The 19,554-nt window shown below is 43.4% G+C and overlaps 1 protein-coding gene across 3 annotated transcripts in view; it reads left to right on the top strand.

Annotated features, from left to right (window-relative positions):
* CDIN1 (CDAN1 interacting nuclease 1) overlaps positions 1-19,554 on the top strand; it is a 494,484-nt gene that overhangs the window by 215,416 nt on the left and 259,514 nt on the right. For all 3 annotated transcript variants that reach the window (XM_077263831.1, XM_077263841.1, XM_077263824.1), the window contains one exon: positions 2,919-2,991. In XM_077263831.1, coding sequence (XP_077119946.1) covers positions 2,919-2,991 — 73 coding nt within the window. The remainder of the gene's footprint in view (positions 1-2,918; positions 2,992-19,554) is intronic.

Below are 19,554 nucleotides of genomic sequence, written 5' to 3'. Positions count from 1 at the left end.
AAGAAAAATCCTGGACGGCTCAAAGAGCAAACTATACTCAAATCAATATCTTTCTCTGATAGCTATTCCAGTGCTTGGGGTAAGAGGGCTTCAGGAATGGAGTGGTGGAAGGGACACTGGAAGTGCCAATTGCTCCGGGCGCTGGCAAACCGCGTACACCATTGCATCTAGTAGTCAGCCTACCAAGGCAGTATGCACAGGTAGCAGGGGGCCATTGTTCACACTTGTTGAAAAGAATCTTTTGCATCAGCTTTACACACCCCAGACTGTTACAGACCAGTGGGAGCTTATATGATGGCCCTAATTGGTGTCAGACTGGGGAGCCAAGGGCCCACTATTAACCAACTCCAGGGCCCCACTTTTCTGCTACATGCAAATGTGACATTATCCTCAATCAACAATTTATATAACAATGAACTGAGTAGATTGTTAAATTTATAAGATGCCGTCTCTGTCTGTATATAGTGATTTAAGTATATTGTGCCAAGTACGCCCCATATAAGAGGGTGGTGGCCCACCAGAGGATTCTCCTGTTCCCTGTAGGCCAGTCCGAGCCTGGGTGTATGGACAGAATTGTGAATCCTTCATTTGAAGTTCTCTGATTTACAGAAAGTTTAATCAGTGCATAATGAAGTGTCTTGCAATTCTATATGTATGTATCTGTACAACCAAGGAAAGACCTGCCACAGGCCACCCCGAAGCACAAATACGTTCCTCATCATAGATACAGACTGCTTGTGCTTCAGGGCGGCCTGTGGGCAGGTCTTTATTTGGTTTCTGTGGCTTGGAGGAGGATGATAAGATTCTGCCCACAGCCCCGCCCTGGAGCACGGACATCTCATTAACTGAAAACTTCTAACACATTACACAAGAACTACAGGACAGATGTCTTCACCCCAGGTATCATTTTAATCAATGTAACAGCGGCAACATGTCCATGTATGTAGTTTGCCTAGCAAAATTCTGCTGACAGGTTCACTTTAACTGCAGGATCAAACTACACAGGGTATATGTGTATACATTATTTTTTAAAAATTAAATATTTATTTTAAAAACATTTGGAACATTAAAAATGTTTTTTTGGGGGAGCGTTTACAAACTTTGCTAAACTTTTGGAAGAAATAAGATCTTCGAAACCAGTTGAAATCCCAGCAGCCCTGATGATCTCTGTGATGACTTCCTATTAGTGATGAGCGAATATACTCGTAACTCGAGATTTCCCGAGCACGCTTGGGTAACCTCCAAGTATTTTTTAATGCTCTGAGATTTAGTTTTCATCCCTGCAGCTGAATGATTTACATCTCTTAGCCAGCTTGATAACATGTGAGGATTCCCTAGCCACCAGGCAACCCCCAGATGTACTTATACTGGCTAACAGATGTAAATCATTCAGCTGCGGTGATGAAAACTAAATCTCCGAGCAAAAATAGTGTGCTTGGGAAATCTCGAGTAACAAGTATATTCGCTCATCACTACTTCCTATATATTATTATTATTATCATTTATTTATATAGCACCATTAACATGGTGCTGTATATGAGAAAGGGGTTACATACTGGGTTATAGATATCATTTACAGTACACAAATTTACGATGACTGACTGGTACAGAGGGAAGAGGACCCTGTCCTTGCGGACTTACATTCTATGGGATACTGGGGAAGAGACAGAAGGTCGGGGATACGGCAGCTCGGGTGGTTGGTGAGGCGGCAGTCACCGATATAGCCATACAGCTAGCCTCCATAGTCATTGTCCGCACATCACCACTGAGGCCACTCATTGGCTGCAGTGGTCAGGACGTTATCACTGCAGGAGTGGCATGTGCTTTGGACTGGCAACTTATTGTTTTGTCTTATGACATTCCTGTTTTTCTGTATTTTTTTTTTTTTTCTAATCTCTAAAAACCCTCTTTAAAAAGAAAATTTTCTTCAATAAGGCCAAGTTGTATTTAACCAGGAAATTGGAGATAGCCATTAGCCGAATGACCGCAAACTAATGTATATGGCCAGATTAAAAATGACCTGTCACTTGCTCAAAAAATTGAGTCAAATACCTTGTAAAGCTCTGTGTTTATATTTTCACTTCATTGCAGAGATATTCACATTTGTTGCTTTTGGAGCGCGGTATGTGGCATCTCTGCTTTTAGTTCAATTGAATGTTTCTTTAGTCTTCTCTGGGGCCTGTGCTTCCTCCCCTCCTATCTAAATGCCTCCAATCAGAGCTCAGCAGCTTCTGAGACTGATAGATGATCTGCGAGCTGTGATTGACATCATCTGTGTGGGTTGCGGGAAAGACCACCCCCCCATAGAAGACTCATAAGAAACGCACAGTTGCCCTACAATCAGAGATTTCACATATTTCTCTCCAAAAGCAGCAAATGTGAATATCTCTGCAATTAACTGATGCATCTCAAATTAGAAAAGAGTGACAGAAGCAGGAGAGCTCAGGGATTTATAAAGGGTATTTATCTCATTTTTTTAACAACTGACATGTCCTCTTTAAGAAGTCCATCGGTATACGGATCCAGCACAAATGGCATCTGTGTGCCCTGCGTTATGTCACTAACTCTTTCCTTGATATGTGTAAATTTGGGTTACACATCAGGTCAAACTTGAATCCTTAATCAACAGAAAACATGCTATAATGGGTAAGTGTTCTATCACAATAAAATATGAGTATAACTCACACATAAAACGTAGGCTGAATTCTAATATCTGTGTCTCATAATCAAAGTACAGAATGTAATGTCTGGACTGTCATGAAAAGCCGCCAATATTTGGCAGAAAATGGTCTAAATTGGTCCAAAATGTCTAGTGTTTGGACACCATCATTGGGTGTTCTTAGTCTTGACGTAACTGGTGATACAACAGACACAGGAAAATCTTGCTTACGGTAGAATGTATTTATTCCCCTGTACAGGTAGACTTTTCTCCAGCGTTGGTCGCCCGGATAGTTTTGGAGCGATTTCTGCAGGATCACGATGAAGTCATGCGTAAGTCTTCATTTCTACCAAATAGTTTAAAATGTCGGGGGGTGTTAATGACCATAGGAGATTTTCTCTCCAGATCAATGTAATAAAAATAAATACACAATCCAATAATTTCTTTCCTGCTAGCTCCATATTATAGTCCATCATGTATCCTACTTTTCAGTGGCCCATAGATATTATAAAAGTACCTACTTTCCTTTTTTCTTTTCTAGAAGCAGCGCCACCCGTAGGCTTTCTTGTAGGACAGCCCAGCACTAACCCCATAAATCGAGCAAAGCTGCAATACTAGCCCCTTGCCCAGAAGGGTGTTGTTTCTGAAAATACACTTATTTATTTTTTGTGTGTGAAATTCAAACATTAGCAACACCCTAGGACCTACAGTATGAGATCTGCCAACATCAATCTTTTCTGTGGTCAGCATAAAGAAAGCCTAGCAAAGTCATATTTATTTATTTTACTTATATAGCGCCATTAATTCCACAGCGCTTTACAAATATTATTGACACTGTCCCCATTGGGGCTCACAATCTAGATTCCCTATCAGTATTGTCTTTGGAATGTGGGCGAAAACCAGAGAACCCGGAGGAGACCCACGCAAACACGGGGAGAACATACAAACTCCTTGCAGATGCTGTCCTTGGTGGGATTTGAACCCAGGACCCCAGCGCTGCAAGGCTGCAGTGCTAACCACTGAGCCACCGTGCTGCCATATTGGAACATTCCTTTCCCTGCCAGGAGTTTGGGACATTTTGCACCTCTGGTAGTAAAGAGAATTTAACTCTTTTGAAATTTACCAATTAAGCCTAAATTACAAAATAAAAAAAATATAATAAACCAACTCCCAGATCCATATGTTCTCAAAAAGTAGACACCTGGCACACTCACAATGTGCCAGTAAGCACTTTACACATTCTTGCACCTTCATTTAATTTTGTTGTTTTTTTTTATTAAAAAGTCATAAAAATGGATATTAGTGGCTGAAAGTGATGCCCCACACCTCTCTAAAATAAAGGTTTAAGGTGTGCATAGATGTAAGATGTGCTTTGCATGCCATTTAGGCCTATGGATGTGTCTTCTGAAAATCACCAAAATTGGAGAGACCAAAAATCTGATTTTAAACTGGAAATTTGGAAGAGAACCTGTCATATGTCCAAGATACAAACCCCGCGCAACATGGATCAAAGTCCGGCTCCATCATTACAAACATCTATATTCTTCTCTGAAGTGCTGCGGCATAGTTGACAATGTGGCTGGGAACAAGCTGATTAGTCCAAGAGGCAGATTTCTTGTTGCTCCTCCTCGTCCAGTTAGCTTGAGTGATAAATCTCATCCTATAAACACATACGAAGAGATTTATCACTTTAGCTAAAGGGGCGGAGATAAGTCCTCCTCTTGTATTAGTCAACCCTGTCTCCGGCCACCTTTCAAGTTTAGTTTTTCTCCAAATGACTACAGTGTTCCAGAGTAGAACATAAATGTTTTTGGGTTTTTTTTTCTTTTAATGCGAGAGCCGGTCTCCGACTCATGCTGCCCATGTATCACAGCTTTAACTTGCATGCCCAAATCACCATGGTCACCGCGTGGCTGCGTCTCTTTGAGTTTGCCTTTTGCAGCACTCCTCAGCACTGCTGCACCAACATGCAGCTTCCATTTGGCCTTAGGAGGGTGTGGCCAGTCTCTGCAGGAATTTAACCCTGCTGTGTACTGCAGATATTAGGTTCCCTCGCCTTTCCTATTCCAACATGATCTATATTAGGCTGCAAATCTCACCACTCTATGCCCAATCATTGGTTCATAGTTAGTTCATCTGCTAGTGTCCTGTTGTTTGTATTGATTTTCTCTTTATTGACCAAGCTTGGACACCCATCCTGTCTGACCTTTCCACTCCTGACCTCAGCTTTGTAACCCTGATCCTATGCTGCTTGTCCCGACCTTAGGCTGTCTGACTACGCTTCTGTCTTGCTCTCCTGTACCTCCTACCCGCGCTTCTGACCCTTCGGTCAGCTGATGCAGTCCCGGCGACTGCCCTGGAGTGGTACCTGGTGTCTACCCGCAGCCCAGCCTATCCTCACCATCAGATGCCTTAGTAAAGACCCGCTAGACACTGAGTCACGCCCCTCCAGGGTAAGTCTGGCGCGTGGCACAGTGGGTCCACACCCACTAACGTTACACTGTGGTTCAGGTATCATGAATCAGGTGACTGTTTCCTTTTGAAAGGTGACAGTTTACTGGGATTACATTCCTGCAAGCCGGAACCCTGATGATTACAGCTGTTGTGATGTCCTGTTGATGGTCATATCAACCTTCTCGTATCTTTATGACAAACAAGTATAATTTTTTTGTTATATAAAAAAAGTGTTAAAGCATTCGAGCAGATATTTATACACAGAAACCATGTAAAAATAAGCCAGCAATATGTTTACAGTAATATACAACAATTCTCTACACCAACAAGAGTTTTCACTCTCAAAAATCCTGAAACAGAGTCCATGTGAAAATTTTCCAGTTTTATGGGGAGTACACCACGTAGCATCTATACATGTACAGCTAGGCTCAGACTGTATCATACAAGTACAGGTCAATCCCCCGGTGGGCCTATGTGCAGGAGTAAGCCACTAACATATTGTGTAATATTTGCATGTAACTTTATAGTGGGCTCACAGAGTTGCTCTAGCCACCCCAGTCGGACACTGTGTACGGCCAAAAGAGGTTCTCCCCTACTTTGCAACTTATAATCAGTGGGCCCAGGGTGGTTAAAGAAAGACAGAACAAGGCAAAGTAAAAAAAACACAAAATAAACATATGCTGTTTGTGGAACAGGAGCTCCTCTTCTACTCATGGCTTCTGCGTTCCCCACCGATCTCCTGGCATCTCCATCTTGGTATTGGTATCCAATTAGGATGCCATGTGTCCAACACTTACGGCGTGGCGCATGCAGGTGATCATATGCTGTAACTCATTAACTGGCGTGTATCAATTAAAGAATTTGACGCATCTTAATACCGCAGACCTATTTTAAAACTGGCACCCAAAATGCCAGTGTTCATAAATTGAGCCCTATATGTGTAAACGTTGCATGCTGATTCACATTTCCCACTAAATTTCTTTACTAACTGACCTTTAAAAAAAAAAAAAACCTAAGGAGGTGAGTAGTTGCCACAAACCTCACTTGTGTAATTCCACCATTGCATGTGTTAACGAAATGCCAAAACCTAAAAAAAAGTCGGATTATACGTGTATTTTTCCATCCCTATGTACAAACTAGTATATTTTGTTAACTACAGCCATTTTATTTATTTTATTATTTATTTTACTCGCTCATATAGCGCCATTAATTAAACAGCGCTTTACAGACATTACCATCACTGTCCCCATTGGGGCTCACAATCTACATTCCCTATCAGTATGTCTTTGGAGTGTGGGATGAAACCCACAAAAGCATAAGGAGAACATCATTGTAGATGATGACCGTGGTGGGGTTGGATCCCAAGACTTCAGCATTGAAATTAAAATGGATTTAATGTAGATGCTTTTCTGTAACCTTATTATGGATGCAAAACAGAAACTTCTCATGGCTCCTTAGAACTGGAGTTGGAGGACCATAATTCTGACTTCTGATGAACTGTGAGAGGTCCAGATGCTTTGGTTGATACACAAGCCAAAAAAAGAGCACTGTTATGCCCATCTGAAAGCTGACAAATGTGGTTTATTTCTAGAGCTAGTTAAAAAAATGACTGTTTATGACAACCGTCATTTCTGACTGATGGAAATCTGTTCCATCTGTCAGAAATGTATTAGCCGTTCTCTACTGATCATCTTTATCCCTATGATTGTAGCATGTAATGGCCATGGCTGTAGTTGTAATCTGTGGACTAAAGATCAGGGATGGAGTGTGTAAAAAAGATGTGTTTGGTGCAACTATTTTGATGCTGCATAATGGCGGTGGTAAAGATCTGGGTTGTGGAGTCAATATACAGCCTCGTCAGGTGCAGAAAAGTGAGTGTTTGAGCAATTGCAATCTTTTCACGCCTTTTCTGTGGAAAAAATACCTCCCCTCGACACGTGACAGTCAAAAGAATTGATAGAACCATTTGGGTTCAGAATGGCATTTTATTAATGCAGTCTAGACTACTTCAGTGAAAAAAATTATTTCTGGCAGTTAGCGGTGGCTTGTTCCTTTATTCTATATTAGTTTATGTAACATTTACTGCTACTACCTTTTTGTTTAACTTTCCTTAATTTGGAAGGGTTGACCCAGCTGTGCAACCTCTGTGCATATGGTGTCCTAGGGGATATGGATGTCATAGGGATGGGTGTGCTGATCAAGATGCACTTTTATAAGCTAGGTCAACCCAACATTCTCCTACTCCCAGTTTAGCTGATATTTCTGTACAGCTGTTACACTGATGCCTCCACCCTGTGCCAGTTATTGCACTAGTTGCTCATCAGATATACTGTACAATATAAAAGTATCACTCTTACTCACTGTAGCTCACAGAGCTCCCTGCAGTGCTACACCTCCATGTATCTCCTCCCTCACTCTTATTCTCACCCCCAGAGCTCCCTGCAGTGCTACACCTCCATGTACAGTATCTCCTCCCTCAATTACACTCTCACCCACAGAGCTCTCTGCAGTGCTACGCCTCCATGTATCTCCTCAAGTGTTACACTCTCACCCCCAGAGCTCTCTGCAGTGCTACACCTCCATGTATCTCCTCAAGTGTTACACTCTCACCCCCAGAGCTCTCTGCAGTGCTGCACATCCATGTATCTCCTCAAGTGTTACACTCTCACCCCCAGAGCTCTCTGCAGTGCTGCACCTCCATGTATCTCCTCAAGTGTTACACTCTCACCCACAGAGCTCTCTGCAGTGCTACACATCCGTGTACCTCCTCAAGTGTTACACTCTCACCCCCAGAGCTCCCTGCAGTGCTCCACCTCCATGTATCTCCTCCCTCACTCTTACTCTCACCCCCAGAGCTCCCTGCAGTGCTACACCTCCATGTACAGTATCTCCTCCCTCAAGTGTTACACTCTCACCCACAGAGCTCTCTGCAGTGCTACGCCTCCATGTATCTCCTCAAGTGTTACACTCTCACCCACAGAGCTCTCTGCAGTGCTACACATCCGTGTACCTCCTCAAGTGTTACACTCTCACCCACAGAGCTCTCTGCAGTGCTACACATCCGTGTACCTCCTCAAGTGTTACACTCTCACCCACAGAGCTCTCTGCAGTGCTGCACCTCCATGTATCTCCTCAAGTGTTACTCTCACCCCCAGAGCTCTCTGCAGTGCTACACATCCGTGTATCTCCTCAAGTGTTACTCTCACCCCCAGAACTCTCTGCAGTGCTACACATCCGTGTACCTCCTCAAGTGTTACACTCTCACCCACAGAGCTCTCTGCAGTGCTACGCCTCGTATCTCCTCAAGTGTTACACTCTCACCCACAGAGCTCTCTGCAGTGCTACGCCTCGTATCTCCTCAAGTGTTACACTCTCACCCCCAGAGCTCTCTGCAGTGCTACACCTCCATGTATCTCCTCAAGTGTTACTGTCACCCCCAGAGCTCTCTGCAGTGCTGCACCTCCATGTATCTCCTCAAGTGTTACACTCTCACCCACAGAGCTCTCTGCAGTGCTACACATCCGTGTACCTCCTCAAGTGTTACACTCTCACCCCCAGAGCTCCCTGCAGTGCTCCACCTCCATGTATCTCCTCCCTCACTCTTACTCTCACCCCCAGAGCTCCCTGCAGTGCTACACCTCCATGTACAGTATCTCCTCCCTCAAGTGTTACACTCTCACCCACAGAGCTCTCTGCAGTGCTACGCCTCCATGTATCTCCTCAAGTGTTACACTCTCACCCACAGAGCTCTCTGCAGTGCTACACATCCGTGTACCTCCTCAAGTGTTACACTCTCACCCACAGAGCTCTCTGCAGTGCTACACATCCGTGTACCTCCTCAAGTGTTACACTCTCACCCACAGAGCTCTCTGCAGTGCTGCACCTCCATGTATCTCCTCAAGTGTTACTCTCACCCCCAGAGCTCTCTGCAGTGCTACACATCCGTGTATCTCCTCAAGTGTTACTCTCACCCCCAGAACTCTCTGCAGTGCTACACATCCGTGTACCACCTCAAGTGTTACACTCTCACCCACAGAGCTCTCTGCAGTGCTACGCCTCCATGTATCTCCTCAAGTGTTACACTCTCACCCCCAGAGCTCTCTGCAGTGCTACACCTCCATGTATCTCCTCAAGTGTTACTGTCACCCCCAGAGCTCTCTGCAGTGCTGCACCTCCATGTATCTCCTCAAGTGTTACACTCTCACCCACAGAGCTCTCTGCAGTGCTACACATCCGTGTACCTCCTCAAGTGTTACACTCTCACCCACAGAGCTCTCTGCAGTGCTGCACCTCCATGTATTTCCTCAAGTGTTACTCCCACCCCCAGAGCTCTCTGCAGTGCTACGCCTCCATGTATCTCCTCAAGTGTTACACTCTCACCCCCAGAGCTCTCTGCAGTGCTGCACCTCCGTGTATCTCCTCAAGTGTTACACACTCACCCACAGAGCTCTCTGCAGTGCTGCACCTCCATGTATCTCCTCAAGTGTTACACACTCACCCACAGAGCTCTCTGCAGTGCTACACATCCGTGTACCTCCTCAAGTGTTACACTCTCACCCACAGAGCTCTCTGCAGTGCTACACATCCGTGTACCTCCTCAAGTGTTACGCTCTCACCCCCAGAGCTCTCTGCAGTGCTACACCTCCATGTATCTCCTCAAGTGTTAAGGCCCTGTCTCACTTAGCGACGCTAAAGCGATCCCGACAACGATACGACCTGTCAGGGATCGTTGCTGCGTCGCTATGTGGTCGCTGGTGAGATGTCAAACAGTGAGATCTTCCAACGATCGCAGCTGCGATCTCACTGTTTGACATCTCACCAGCGACCTGTAGCGACCTGTACAACGATGTCACATGGGAGCTATTATGACGATTCAGTGTCTGAGTCGTCAACGAGGTCGTTGGTAAGGTGTCAAACACAGCGATTTGTGCTACCCAGCGGGACCTCAACGATCAAAAAAAGGTCCAGGCCATTCCGACACGACCAGCGATCTCACAGCAGGGGCCTGGTCGCTGCTACGTGTCACACATAGCGAGATCGCTACAGAGGTCGCTGTTGCGTCACAAAACTTGTGACTCAGCAGCGATCTCGCTAGCGATCTCGCTTAGTGAGACGGGGGCTTTACACTCTCATCCAAAGAGCTCTCTGCAGTGCTACACATCCGTGTACCTCCTCAAGTGTTACACTCTCACCCCCAGAGCTCCCTGCAGTGCTACACCTCCATGTACAGTATCTCCTCCCTCAAGTGTTACACTCTCACCCCCAGAGCTCTCTGCAGTGCTACGCCTCCATGTATCTCCTCAAGTGTTACACTCTCACCCCCAGAGCTCTCTGCAGTGCTGCACCTCCATGTATCTCCTCAAGTGTTACACTCTCACCCACAGAGCTCTCTGCAGTGCTACACATCCGTGTACCTCCTCAAGTGTTACACTCTCACCCACAGAGCTCTCTGCAGTGCTGCACCTCCATGTATCTCCTCAAGTGTTACACTCTCACCCCCAGAGCTCTCTGCAGTGCTACACATCCGTGTACCTCCTCAAGTGTTACACTTTCACCCCCAGAGCTCTCTGCAGTGCTATACCTCCATGTATCTCCTCAAGTGTTACACTCTCACCCCCAGAGCTCTCTGCAGTGCTGCACCTCCATGTATCTCCTCAAGTGTTACATTCTCACCCCCAGAGCTCCCTGCAGTGCTACACCTCCATGTATCTCCTCAAGTGTTACATTCTCACCCCCAGAGCTCCCTGCAGTGCTACACATCCGTGTACCTCCTACCTCAAGTCTTTCAAACTCCAATATCTGATTGTCCTATCTCCAAGATTTTTCTTATGCTACACTATTTTTCTTTCTATCCAGAGGAGTGCTGTACACGGCTATCTCCATTAGTACAGAGCGATGCTCGTATGTTACAGACCACCTCAGCCACTTCTGAATATAATTAACAGCAGCTAAGCATCCCATGTAGGGTGCGGGCTTATACATAATCAGACACTAAACACAACCCTATGGATAGATGATAAGATTGTGGGAGCATCTTTTTAACCCTTTTTACTTACTGCTAAATTTTATGGTCGGAGGGTGGGGAGCGTGGATCGCAGGGTAATAATGCAGAGCACCCTAAAGACACGCCCCATAGAATCCTATGTGATACGCCTCCTTGGTAAAGTCCATAAACAGTAGCACTAAATAAAAAGGCCCATATCTCTGGATCTATTTTGGATTTAATGAAAAAAACAAAACAAAAACAATATAGAATACTCAATGCAGCAACGGAGTAATACAAGAACAAAAACAGTCCACTTTTAACCTAGTCACATGTTTTCTTTAAACTGGAATGGCACTGTATCTGGAATTTTTTTTTTTTTACATTTCTGATGAACCCCTTCATTATACAGTTCTGTTATTTTGTAAATTGTTTACACCTTTTATGCGCTAACAGGGTGATCCATTGCACATGAAAGCTTGTTGTGCTATGTTGTTTTGTTATTTTATGCATGTGTTTTGCATCTTTTTTCTTGGTAGTGTGAATATTTCTATATCCTATAGCCCCAACTACTGAGTATATATAATTATTTTCCCTTCCATAACCCAACAATCCGCCCATCACCACAAATAAAACCTCTTCACCATTAAACGCCTTTGTTCTGCTTGTGAATTCTTTGCTTGCGTTGTTGTCCTTCCGCCCTGGAATCCTCCTCCCGCACAGTATCACTGGGCTTGGCGAGAGGGTAGGAGGAAATACTCTGCTGCTACTAATAATAATAATAAATATATATATATATGTGTATAAAACGGGAAGAGATGAAAAGAGCAGCGCTTCAGGAGGAGGTTCAAACTTAAATTAATTTGCCACTGAAAAAATACATTTTGTTATTTTCTCCGTGTCAACTGCATGATTAAAACTGGCTGTTAAGTGAGCTCAGGGGATCTTCTCGTAAAAGATTTATGAGTAATGTTCAGTGCAATATTCAAAGTGAGCCATGAATATCAGGGTAATTGCTCTCTCTGCTGCTTCTTTTACTAGGCACGAGTTTGTCAACTACGCCATAAATATTTGCCTAGTCTGGTGAAAAAAAAAAAAAAGACAGTTCCATCGCCTGCATTTTTTATTACCTGGTGTTATGTTTACCTTTTGAGTCCCGCCTTTAGGCACATAGGTAATCTAACAATAAAGAAGAAAGGCAGCAAATAATTCTTTGTGGCTTTCATCGTTGTCAGTTTTTTTTCTTCCTTTCTATAATTCCACTCGCTTTTAGAGCTCCATTGTGCGCGCTATACCATGCACACTTAAACCCGGCTCTCCGGCACAGTACATCAGTAGGATCACTATGCTTAGCACTTTGCTTTTATAGCCTGTTAAATTCTGCTTTTGTATCAAGATTTAGGAGGAATGTGTTTTATTTTTTTATTTTTTTTTTTCCATTTAAAAAAAATAAATAAAAAAAATCTACTTATATGTTTTTCACAGTTTTTGGCAAGTACATCCAAGCAAAATGTAATATTTTATTCCCAAATAACTCCTGTTGGAATTTTATAAAGTTCGTAACAGTGATTAGTACTCAACGTGTTATTTTGGCTATAAAAGAGCTGGAGTTTTTGCTTCTGCGCAATTGTAATATTACGTTTTGCATTTTACTGTATGTCTGCTAAATCAGCACAATATTGCTGGGGTTTTTTTTGCTTGTTTTTTTACGTACAGGTGTTTTTTTTCTCTTTATGTATTAAATGGTGAAGCCAAGATATTTTTTTTTTTTTGCTGTATTAATTCACCTAGATATTTTTATGGTGACTCTCCAGTAGTTTAATCCTAGTGCATTTTGCATTCTTTTTTTTTTTAAAGGACCTGGAAATGTAACATTTTATGCCCAGCATGCTGAAACGCGCCGACGCTTTGTGAGCAAATCACATGATGTCAGAACAGCACGGCTTTAGATTTAATCAAGAAAGAGATTAAAGTGAATGTGTCTCCACTCCCTCCCTCCCTCCTTCGCCACAAGTCTGCCGCAGCATAGCCATTTGTCAACGTCAGGCCGTGTGATTGCTTTGGACCTACTTCTATCCGACTCCCGTCAGCCAGCACAAGGGCAAAGCAGGCAGATTAGCTTGTATCATACCCAGTAAAGCAAAATTCATTGAGTGGGGTAATTGTAAAGTTAATAGACTGACCGTAAATGTGATGTCTATTAATATATTTCTTTTTCTATTTTTATTTTATTTTTTGTGTGTATCTTTCCCTAGAAGAATCCTCCAGATCTTTTCTGGGAGTATCAATCTTTTTTTTTTTTTTTTTTTTACACTTAATTTGGTTTCTCTTGAGTTACTTTTGATCTTTCAGGTGATAACATAAAATATGTTTTCTTGTTCGGATTGTGACATCTGCTCATCTTGGTGAGCAGATCAGGGCATTAATAGGGGTTTTATCACTTTTGCTATATTACTTAAAATTAATATCATTTTCCTGTACGAGAGTAGCAGCAATCACTTAAGAACACATTACACTTCTGTTCTTTCTTTCTTTGTTACTTATTGCTCATATGGCTACACTTGGACGTTTTCTGCAGAATGCTAACCGTTTGTGAATATTAAACATTACGTTTTTTTCCTTCATTAATCAGATTGTTTGTACCAAAGGGTATTCCTATGTCATATTTTTATGTTGTATCCACAAGTTATCCATAAGTGTATAGTAGATATGGGTCCCACCGATGGGACCTGCATCTATTTCAAGAAGGGACCCTGTGACGACACAACATTTCTTTTTAATTATGTCAGGCATAAATTTAGCAGGCCCAGAATCATTAACTGTTGTCTGAAGTATTAACTATCCTTGTAGGTTGAATTGATATTTATAAATGGAGGAATGATTGTTATTTACCTCTTATATCAGCTCCTACAGTTTATTGTACTGTTATCTTTGCAAAACAGGGATGCAGGGTCACTGAACATTGATGTTTGCTGATATGTTGATTACACATTGTTCCGGGCTATGCATTTAGTTAACTTGCAAGCAATGAAGGATAAAATATAAATAATCAAATAGTGCGAGTTAACCTCATCATATCTTTCTCTTGACCTCTGGATGCTGGCTTGAAAAACAGTTATGAACTATATAAGGAGACTTTGCCTCTGCTCCAAGAGATTATACAGGATGTGAGCTTAGAGGATAGCTGCCCCTGCTGGAAGAACACAGATCTGCTTTATGGACCATCACTGAACCCTCAGAGACATCTTGAAGAATCCAGGTTGGGACAATGGTGTCACCTGGCCACATACCTCACTGCTCTCGGTTAGGTTTCTAAGTTTGTCGTTATCTCCTCTCTTTGGAGGTCCACCAAAAGTGGGGTGCCACTGGTGGGGCGTTAGTTAGCCAAGGAAGCAGCTCAATCCTGGCGAATCAGCGGAAGGGTGACACTCTGTAATTTTCACCATCTTGAGTATTTGCTGGGACTGTTCTATATGCTATTGTTTGTTGGTGGTTCAATAAATTATTGCCACACTGTTTTACCCTCATCCTGTGTTGTCTGAGCAGTTCTCTGCCCACAGGAAGAGAAAGGGGGTGTTCAGTGGTATGAGCCCTGATCCATACAGTCTTTCTAAAGATAGCCAGGCCAGCGGACTAGAGCACCCACTTACCCTGTGTCTCCACAGACCCCCTGACACTTGCCGCTGTCAATGGAGAGATGGATGGAAATTTTTCTACATGTGTACAGAAATTCTGACCACCTCACCAAGGAAAACCGTGCACGACAAGCCCACTTTCTCCACATAGATGCCAGTTGCATTGGTGAGACCTACAGAGCTCCTGATTCACTACTCACGGACAAGCAGTGAGATGGTAGTCAAGAGGTCCAAAGTAGGGGGAGGGCTCATAGTACAGAGGGGTAACACAAATTTGTGGTCAAGTAACAATCCGAGCTCAAATACCTGTAGGATACTTCAAGATAAGGGTATAAGAGAAGCATATAGACAAAGTCCAGGATCAGGTACCTGAGGTTAGAGACCATCAAAAGCAAAAGGCATAATCCACACCAATAGTTAAGACAAATCCAAGGTCTGGCAACAAGATCAGGAAATCAGGCATAGAGCAAAGCTACAGCTGACAATGATCTGCGCATAGCTAGCCAGCTAAATAGAAAGCAAATTTACAAAAATGGGAAACACCTGGAGGAACGCCAGATTGAGTAGCAGGGCTGTCAATCAAAATACTGACTGTCCAGCACACCCCAACCAGATTGAATGACTGGGCTGTCACTCACAACACCTACAGTCCAGGACACTCCAGATGCTATAGGGCGGCCGAGCTGTAACTCAGTGTCCCTAGGCCACAGTGAGTGATCCTGTACGAGATAAGAATACCACTTATCTTACTTACCTTACAAATACAAGCAATTTGTGTTCTGATCTTAATTCCAGAGTATACTGGAATAAAATGCGACAAATGTATTATGATTCATAGGCCTCTTGATAAATTTGAGAATGCGTCTGGCATGAGCATGTGTAAATTTTCACTATAATTTGTGCCAGGCCCTAGAGTTAAAAGTCAGATAGGAGGTCCCACGCAATAAGCCCTGCCCCAAGGCAAACAGGATTATGGGGTGCATTAAAAGAGGTCTGGATACACATGATGAGAGCATTATACTGCCTCTGTACAAATCCCTAGTTAGACCGCACATGGAGTACCGTGTCCAGTTTTGGGCACCGGTGCTCAGGAAGGATATAATGGAACTAGAGAGAGTACAAAGGAGGGCAACAAAGTTAATAAAGGGGATGGGAGAACTACAATACCCAGATAGATTAGCGAAATTAGGATTATTTAGTCTAGAAAAAAGACGACTGAGGGGCGATCTAATAACCATGTATAAGTATATAAGGGGACAATACAAATATCTCGCTGAGGATCTGTTTATACCAAGGAAGGTGACGGGCACAAGGGGGCATTCTTTGCGTCTGGAGGAGAGAAGGTTTTTCCACCAACATAGAAGAGGATTCTTTACTGTTAGGGCAGTGAGAATCTGGAATTGCTTGCCTGAGGAGGTGGTGATGGCGAACTCAGTCGAGGGGTTCAAGAGAGGCCTGGATGTCTTCCTGGAGCAGAACAATATTGTATCATACAATTATTAGGTTCTGTAGAAGGATGTAGATCTGGGGATTTATTATGATGGAATATAGGAATATAGGCTGAACTGGATGGACAAATGTCTTTTTTCGGCCTTACTAACTATGTTACTATGTTACTAAAATAATAGCTGTACATGGCATAAATATTAAAAAAAAGTAATAAATGTTTACACGCAACAAATTTCCCCCAAATTCCAGCTTTTTTCTCACTTGAAAACTTCACACAGGTTGTTTACTGAATCTCCCTCCAAATTATTTAAATGATTAATTCAAGATTAATTATTGTCAGATTTGGCTGACAGCGCTAGTAATTTTTCAAGGCTCTTTATTGAGTCCCACTTTGACGTACAGGATATTCCTGGAAGAATTGCATGGAATACCTCCTACATCAGCTGGATCTCCATAAGGAAAATCACTATCTTCCAAGAGGGTATCTTGAACTTGTAGAGAGTTTTTCAGCTCATCTTTGGGAGATCATTCTAGTAAAAGACAAAAAGGATTAAAAAAAACCCCTTGACTGACCATATTTCCTGAGCCATTCACCAGAATAGGTCATACCGTATATTCTTATCTTCTGAATTAAAGCTGCAGTTTCCTATGTATCATGTATGACACGTGGAATATCTATGAAGCAATATTGTCTAAATACCAAATGTATCATGTTACCAACAGTGTCATTTAATGCATGTTCTGAATACTATAACAAAATATCTTTCATGCAGTCATCCTATTGGCATCATCATCATCTGAATTGCCAAATCATACCCCTTCGTTACACCTAACATTGAAACCCACAGGACTCGGGCCTCAGATAATAAAAGCCCAATAATATCCTTCCACATTCTCACCATTTCAATAATTTCTATTCCAACTTCTGCAGAGATTTCTAATAATAATTAAACACAATGCAATTAAAATGATGAATGTCTTTCCTTTCAGTGCTTGCTCAGCAATGTGTAGACCGTATCTGTCCCAATTATGTAGCTGCTAAAAGCAGAAGTGGCAGCAGAGGCCGTATTTCCCGGAGTTTAGTTTCAGCACCCAGCTTTAGTATTTCTGTCCCTAGAGATGACATTTGCTGCTTACTTTACACTTTGGTCTTTTTTAGGTTGATGAGCCCTCATGTACCCTTCTGTTAAGGTATACTCGTGCTCCTAAAATTAATGATTTCTTTGTAAGAGCAAAAAGTGTGTATATACAGAAAGATATACTGTGGGGGAAATAAATATTTGATCCCTTGCTGATTTTGTTAGTTTGCTGACTGACAAAGACATAAACAGTCTCTAATTTTAAGGGTAGGTTAATTTTAACATTGAGAGATAGAATATCAAGATTAAAATCCAGAAAATCACATTGTATAAATTATATACATTTATTTGTATTTTGCATTGAGAATTAAGTATTTGATCCTCTAGCAACCATTAAGTGTTCTGGCTCCTACAGAACAATTAGACGCTCCTAATCAACTCGTTACCTGCATTAAAGACAGATGTCTTACATAGTCACCTTTATAAAAGACTCCTGTCCACAGACTCAATCAGTCAGACTCTAACCTCTACAACATAGGCAAGACCAAAGAGCTTTATAAAGATGTCAGTGACAAGATCATAGACCTGCACAAAGCTGGAATGGGCTACAAAACCGTAAGTAAGACGCTGGGTGAGGAGACAACTATTGGTGCAATAGTGTGACGCTAGTCACTTCTCACAGCTAAGCCGTGAGTCAGAGTGGTCAGGGAGTCCAAGGTCAGAAGCCAGGAGGGTACATCATAAACAGAAGGAAGAGACAAAAGTGTAGTCAGGTAACGTTCCAAGGTCAGAAGCAAGGAGGGTACGTTATAAATAGAAGGAAGAGACAAAAGCTTAGTCAGGTGATGTTCCAAGGTCAGAGTACCAGGAGGATAACGGATCAGAGCTGAAGGGGTTAAACAGGCAGATGGTCAGAATAGAGTCCAAGATCAGGCAAAAGATCAAACATATAGAACACAAGGCACAGGAGAGCACAAAGCTCACAAGATGAATGCACGTCTGGCAGTGCACTGAGAGAAGCTGCTTAGTTAAGTAGGCATGACAATTACCCGGGATAGTTAATACCTGAGACAGTTGACTCCTCCCAGTCACAGATTGGCTTGTCGAGCGGTCAATAAACACACCAACAGCTCAGCACACCCCTGAACCAGACTGGATGGTCATGCAGTCAAAGTACTGACAGCTTCAGCACTCCCCTGTACCAGATTGGACTGCCGAAATATCTGTAACTGCATCTCAGATACACTGAGGGATGGAACCGAGACACATAGTAAGAAAATGGAAGAAATACAAAATGACTGTCAATCGACATCGATCTGGGGCACCATGCAAAATCTCACCTCGTGGGGTATCTTTGATCATGAGGAAGGTGAGAGATCAGCCTAAAACTACACAGGGGAACTTGTTAATAATCTAAAGGTAGCTGGGACCACAGTCCCCAAGAAAACCATTGCTAACACATTACGCCGTGTACCATCCCTGGCGGCATTACTGCATGGCTTCCCATCTTCCATCTTACTCACCATTCCGGGCCATGCTGTGAGTTCTGTCCTCAACCAGCTCCTTGCTGTGGGCCTCATGTTCTTGCTCACTGCATACTTCCTGGCTGTATGCTTAGGGCGGCGGCTCCGGCACTTCCTGATTCTTATTGAGACTGTGTGCACGCTCCTAATATGTCCCCAGCCTATTGCTTGGAGGCATCAGGTACTTAAGGCATCTGGGAGATGCCTGAGCAACGTACTCTCTGTTAGTGTCTTGCTACTGAGTTGCCAGGTCCTGTCCTGTTTCTGCCACCCTGGGGGCTGCATACCCAGGCCTGAATGCTGGTCCTGTACTTGTTCCCGTGTCTGTCCCTGAACTCTGGTCTATAGCTGTACCGGTTTATATCCTTGACTGTTGCCTTTCCCACTCAGCTGTGCGTATCCTTGTGTCCACTCCCTCTGCTAACTGCAACCTGCAGCTCTGCTCTGTTCTGGTCTGCTCACCACAACCTGCAGCTCTGCTTTGTTCTGCTCTGCCCGCCGCAACCTGTGTCTCTGATCGCCGCAACCTGCGGCTCTGCTCCTCTCTGCTCTGCTTGCTGCAACCTGCGGCTCTGCTCTGTTCTGCTCGCTGCGGCACTGCTCTGCTTGCTGCAACCTGCGGCTCTGCTCGCCTCAACCTGCGGCTCTGCTCTGCTCACCGCATCCTGCGGCTCTGCTCTACTCATCGCAACCTGCAGTTCCGCTCTGCTCACCGCATTCTTCAGTTCTGCTCTACTCCCGTCTCGCATCCTGCGGCTTTGCTCAGCTCTCG

The sequence above is a fragment of the Ranitomeya variabilis genome, chromosome 1, assembly GCF_051348905.1.
Source record: "Ranitomeya variabilis isolate aRanVar5 chromosome 1, aRanVar5.hap1, whole genome shotgun sequence".
Taxonomy (NCBI): Eukaryota; Metazoa; Chordata; class Amphibia; order Anura; family Dendrobatidae; genus Ranitomeya; species Ranitomeya variabilis.
The sequence above is the reverse complement of the archived record's forward strand: the minus strand, read 5'-3'. Positions and strand labels throughout refer to the sequence as shown.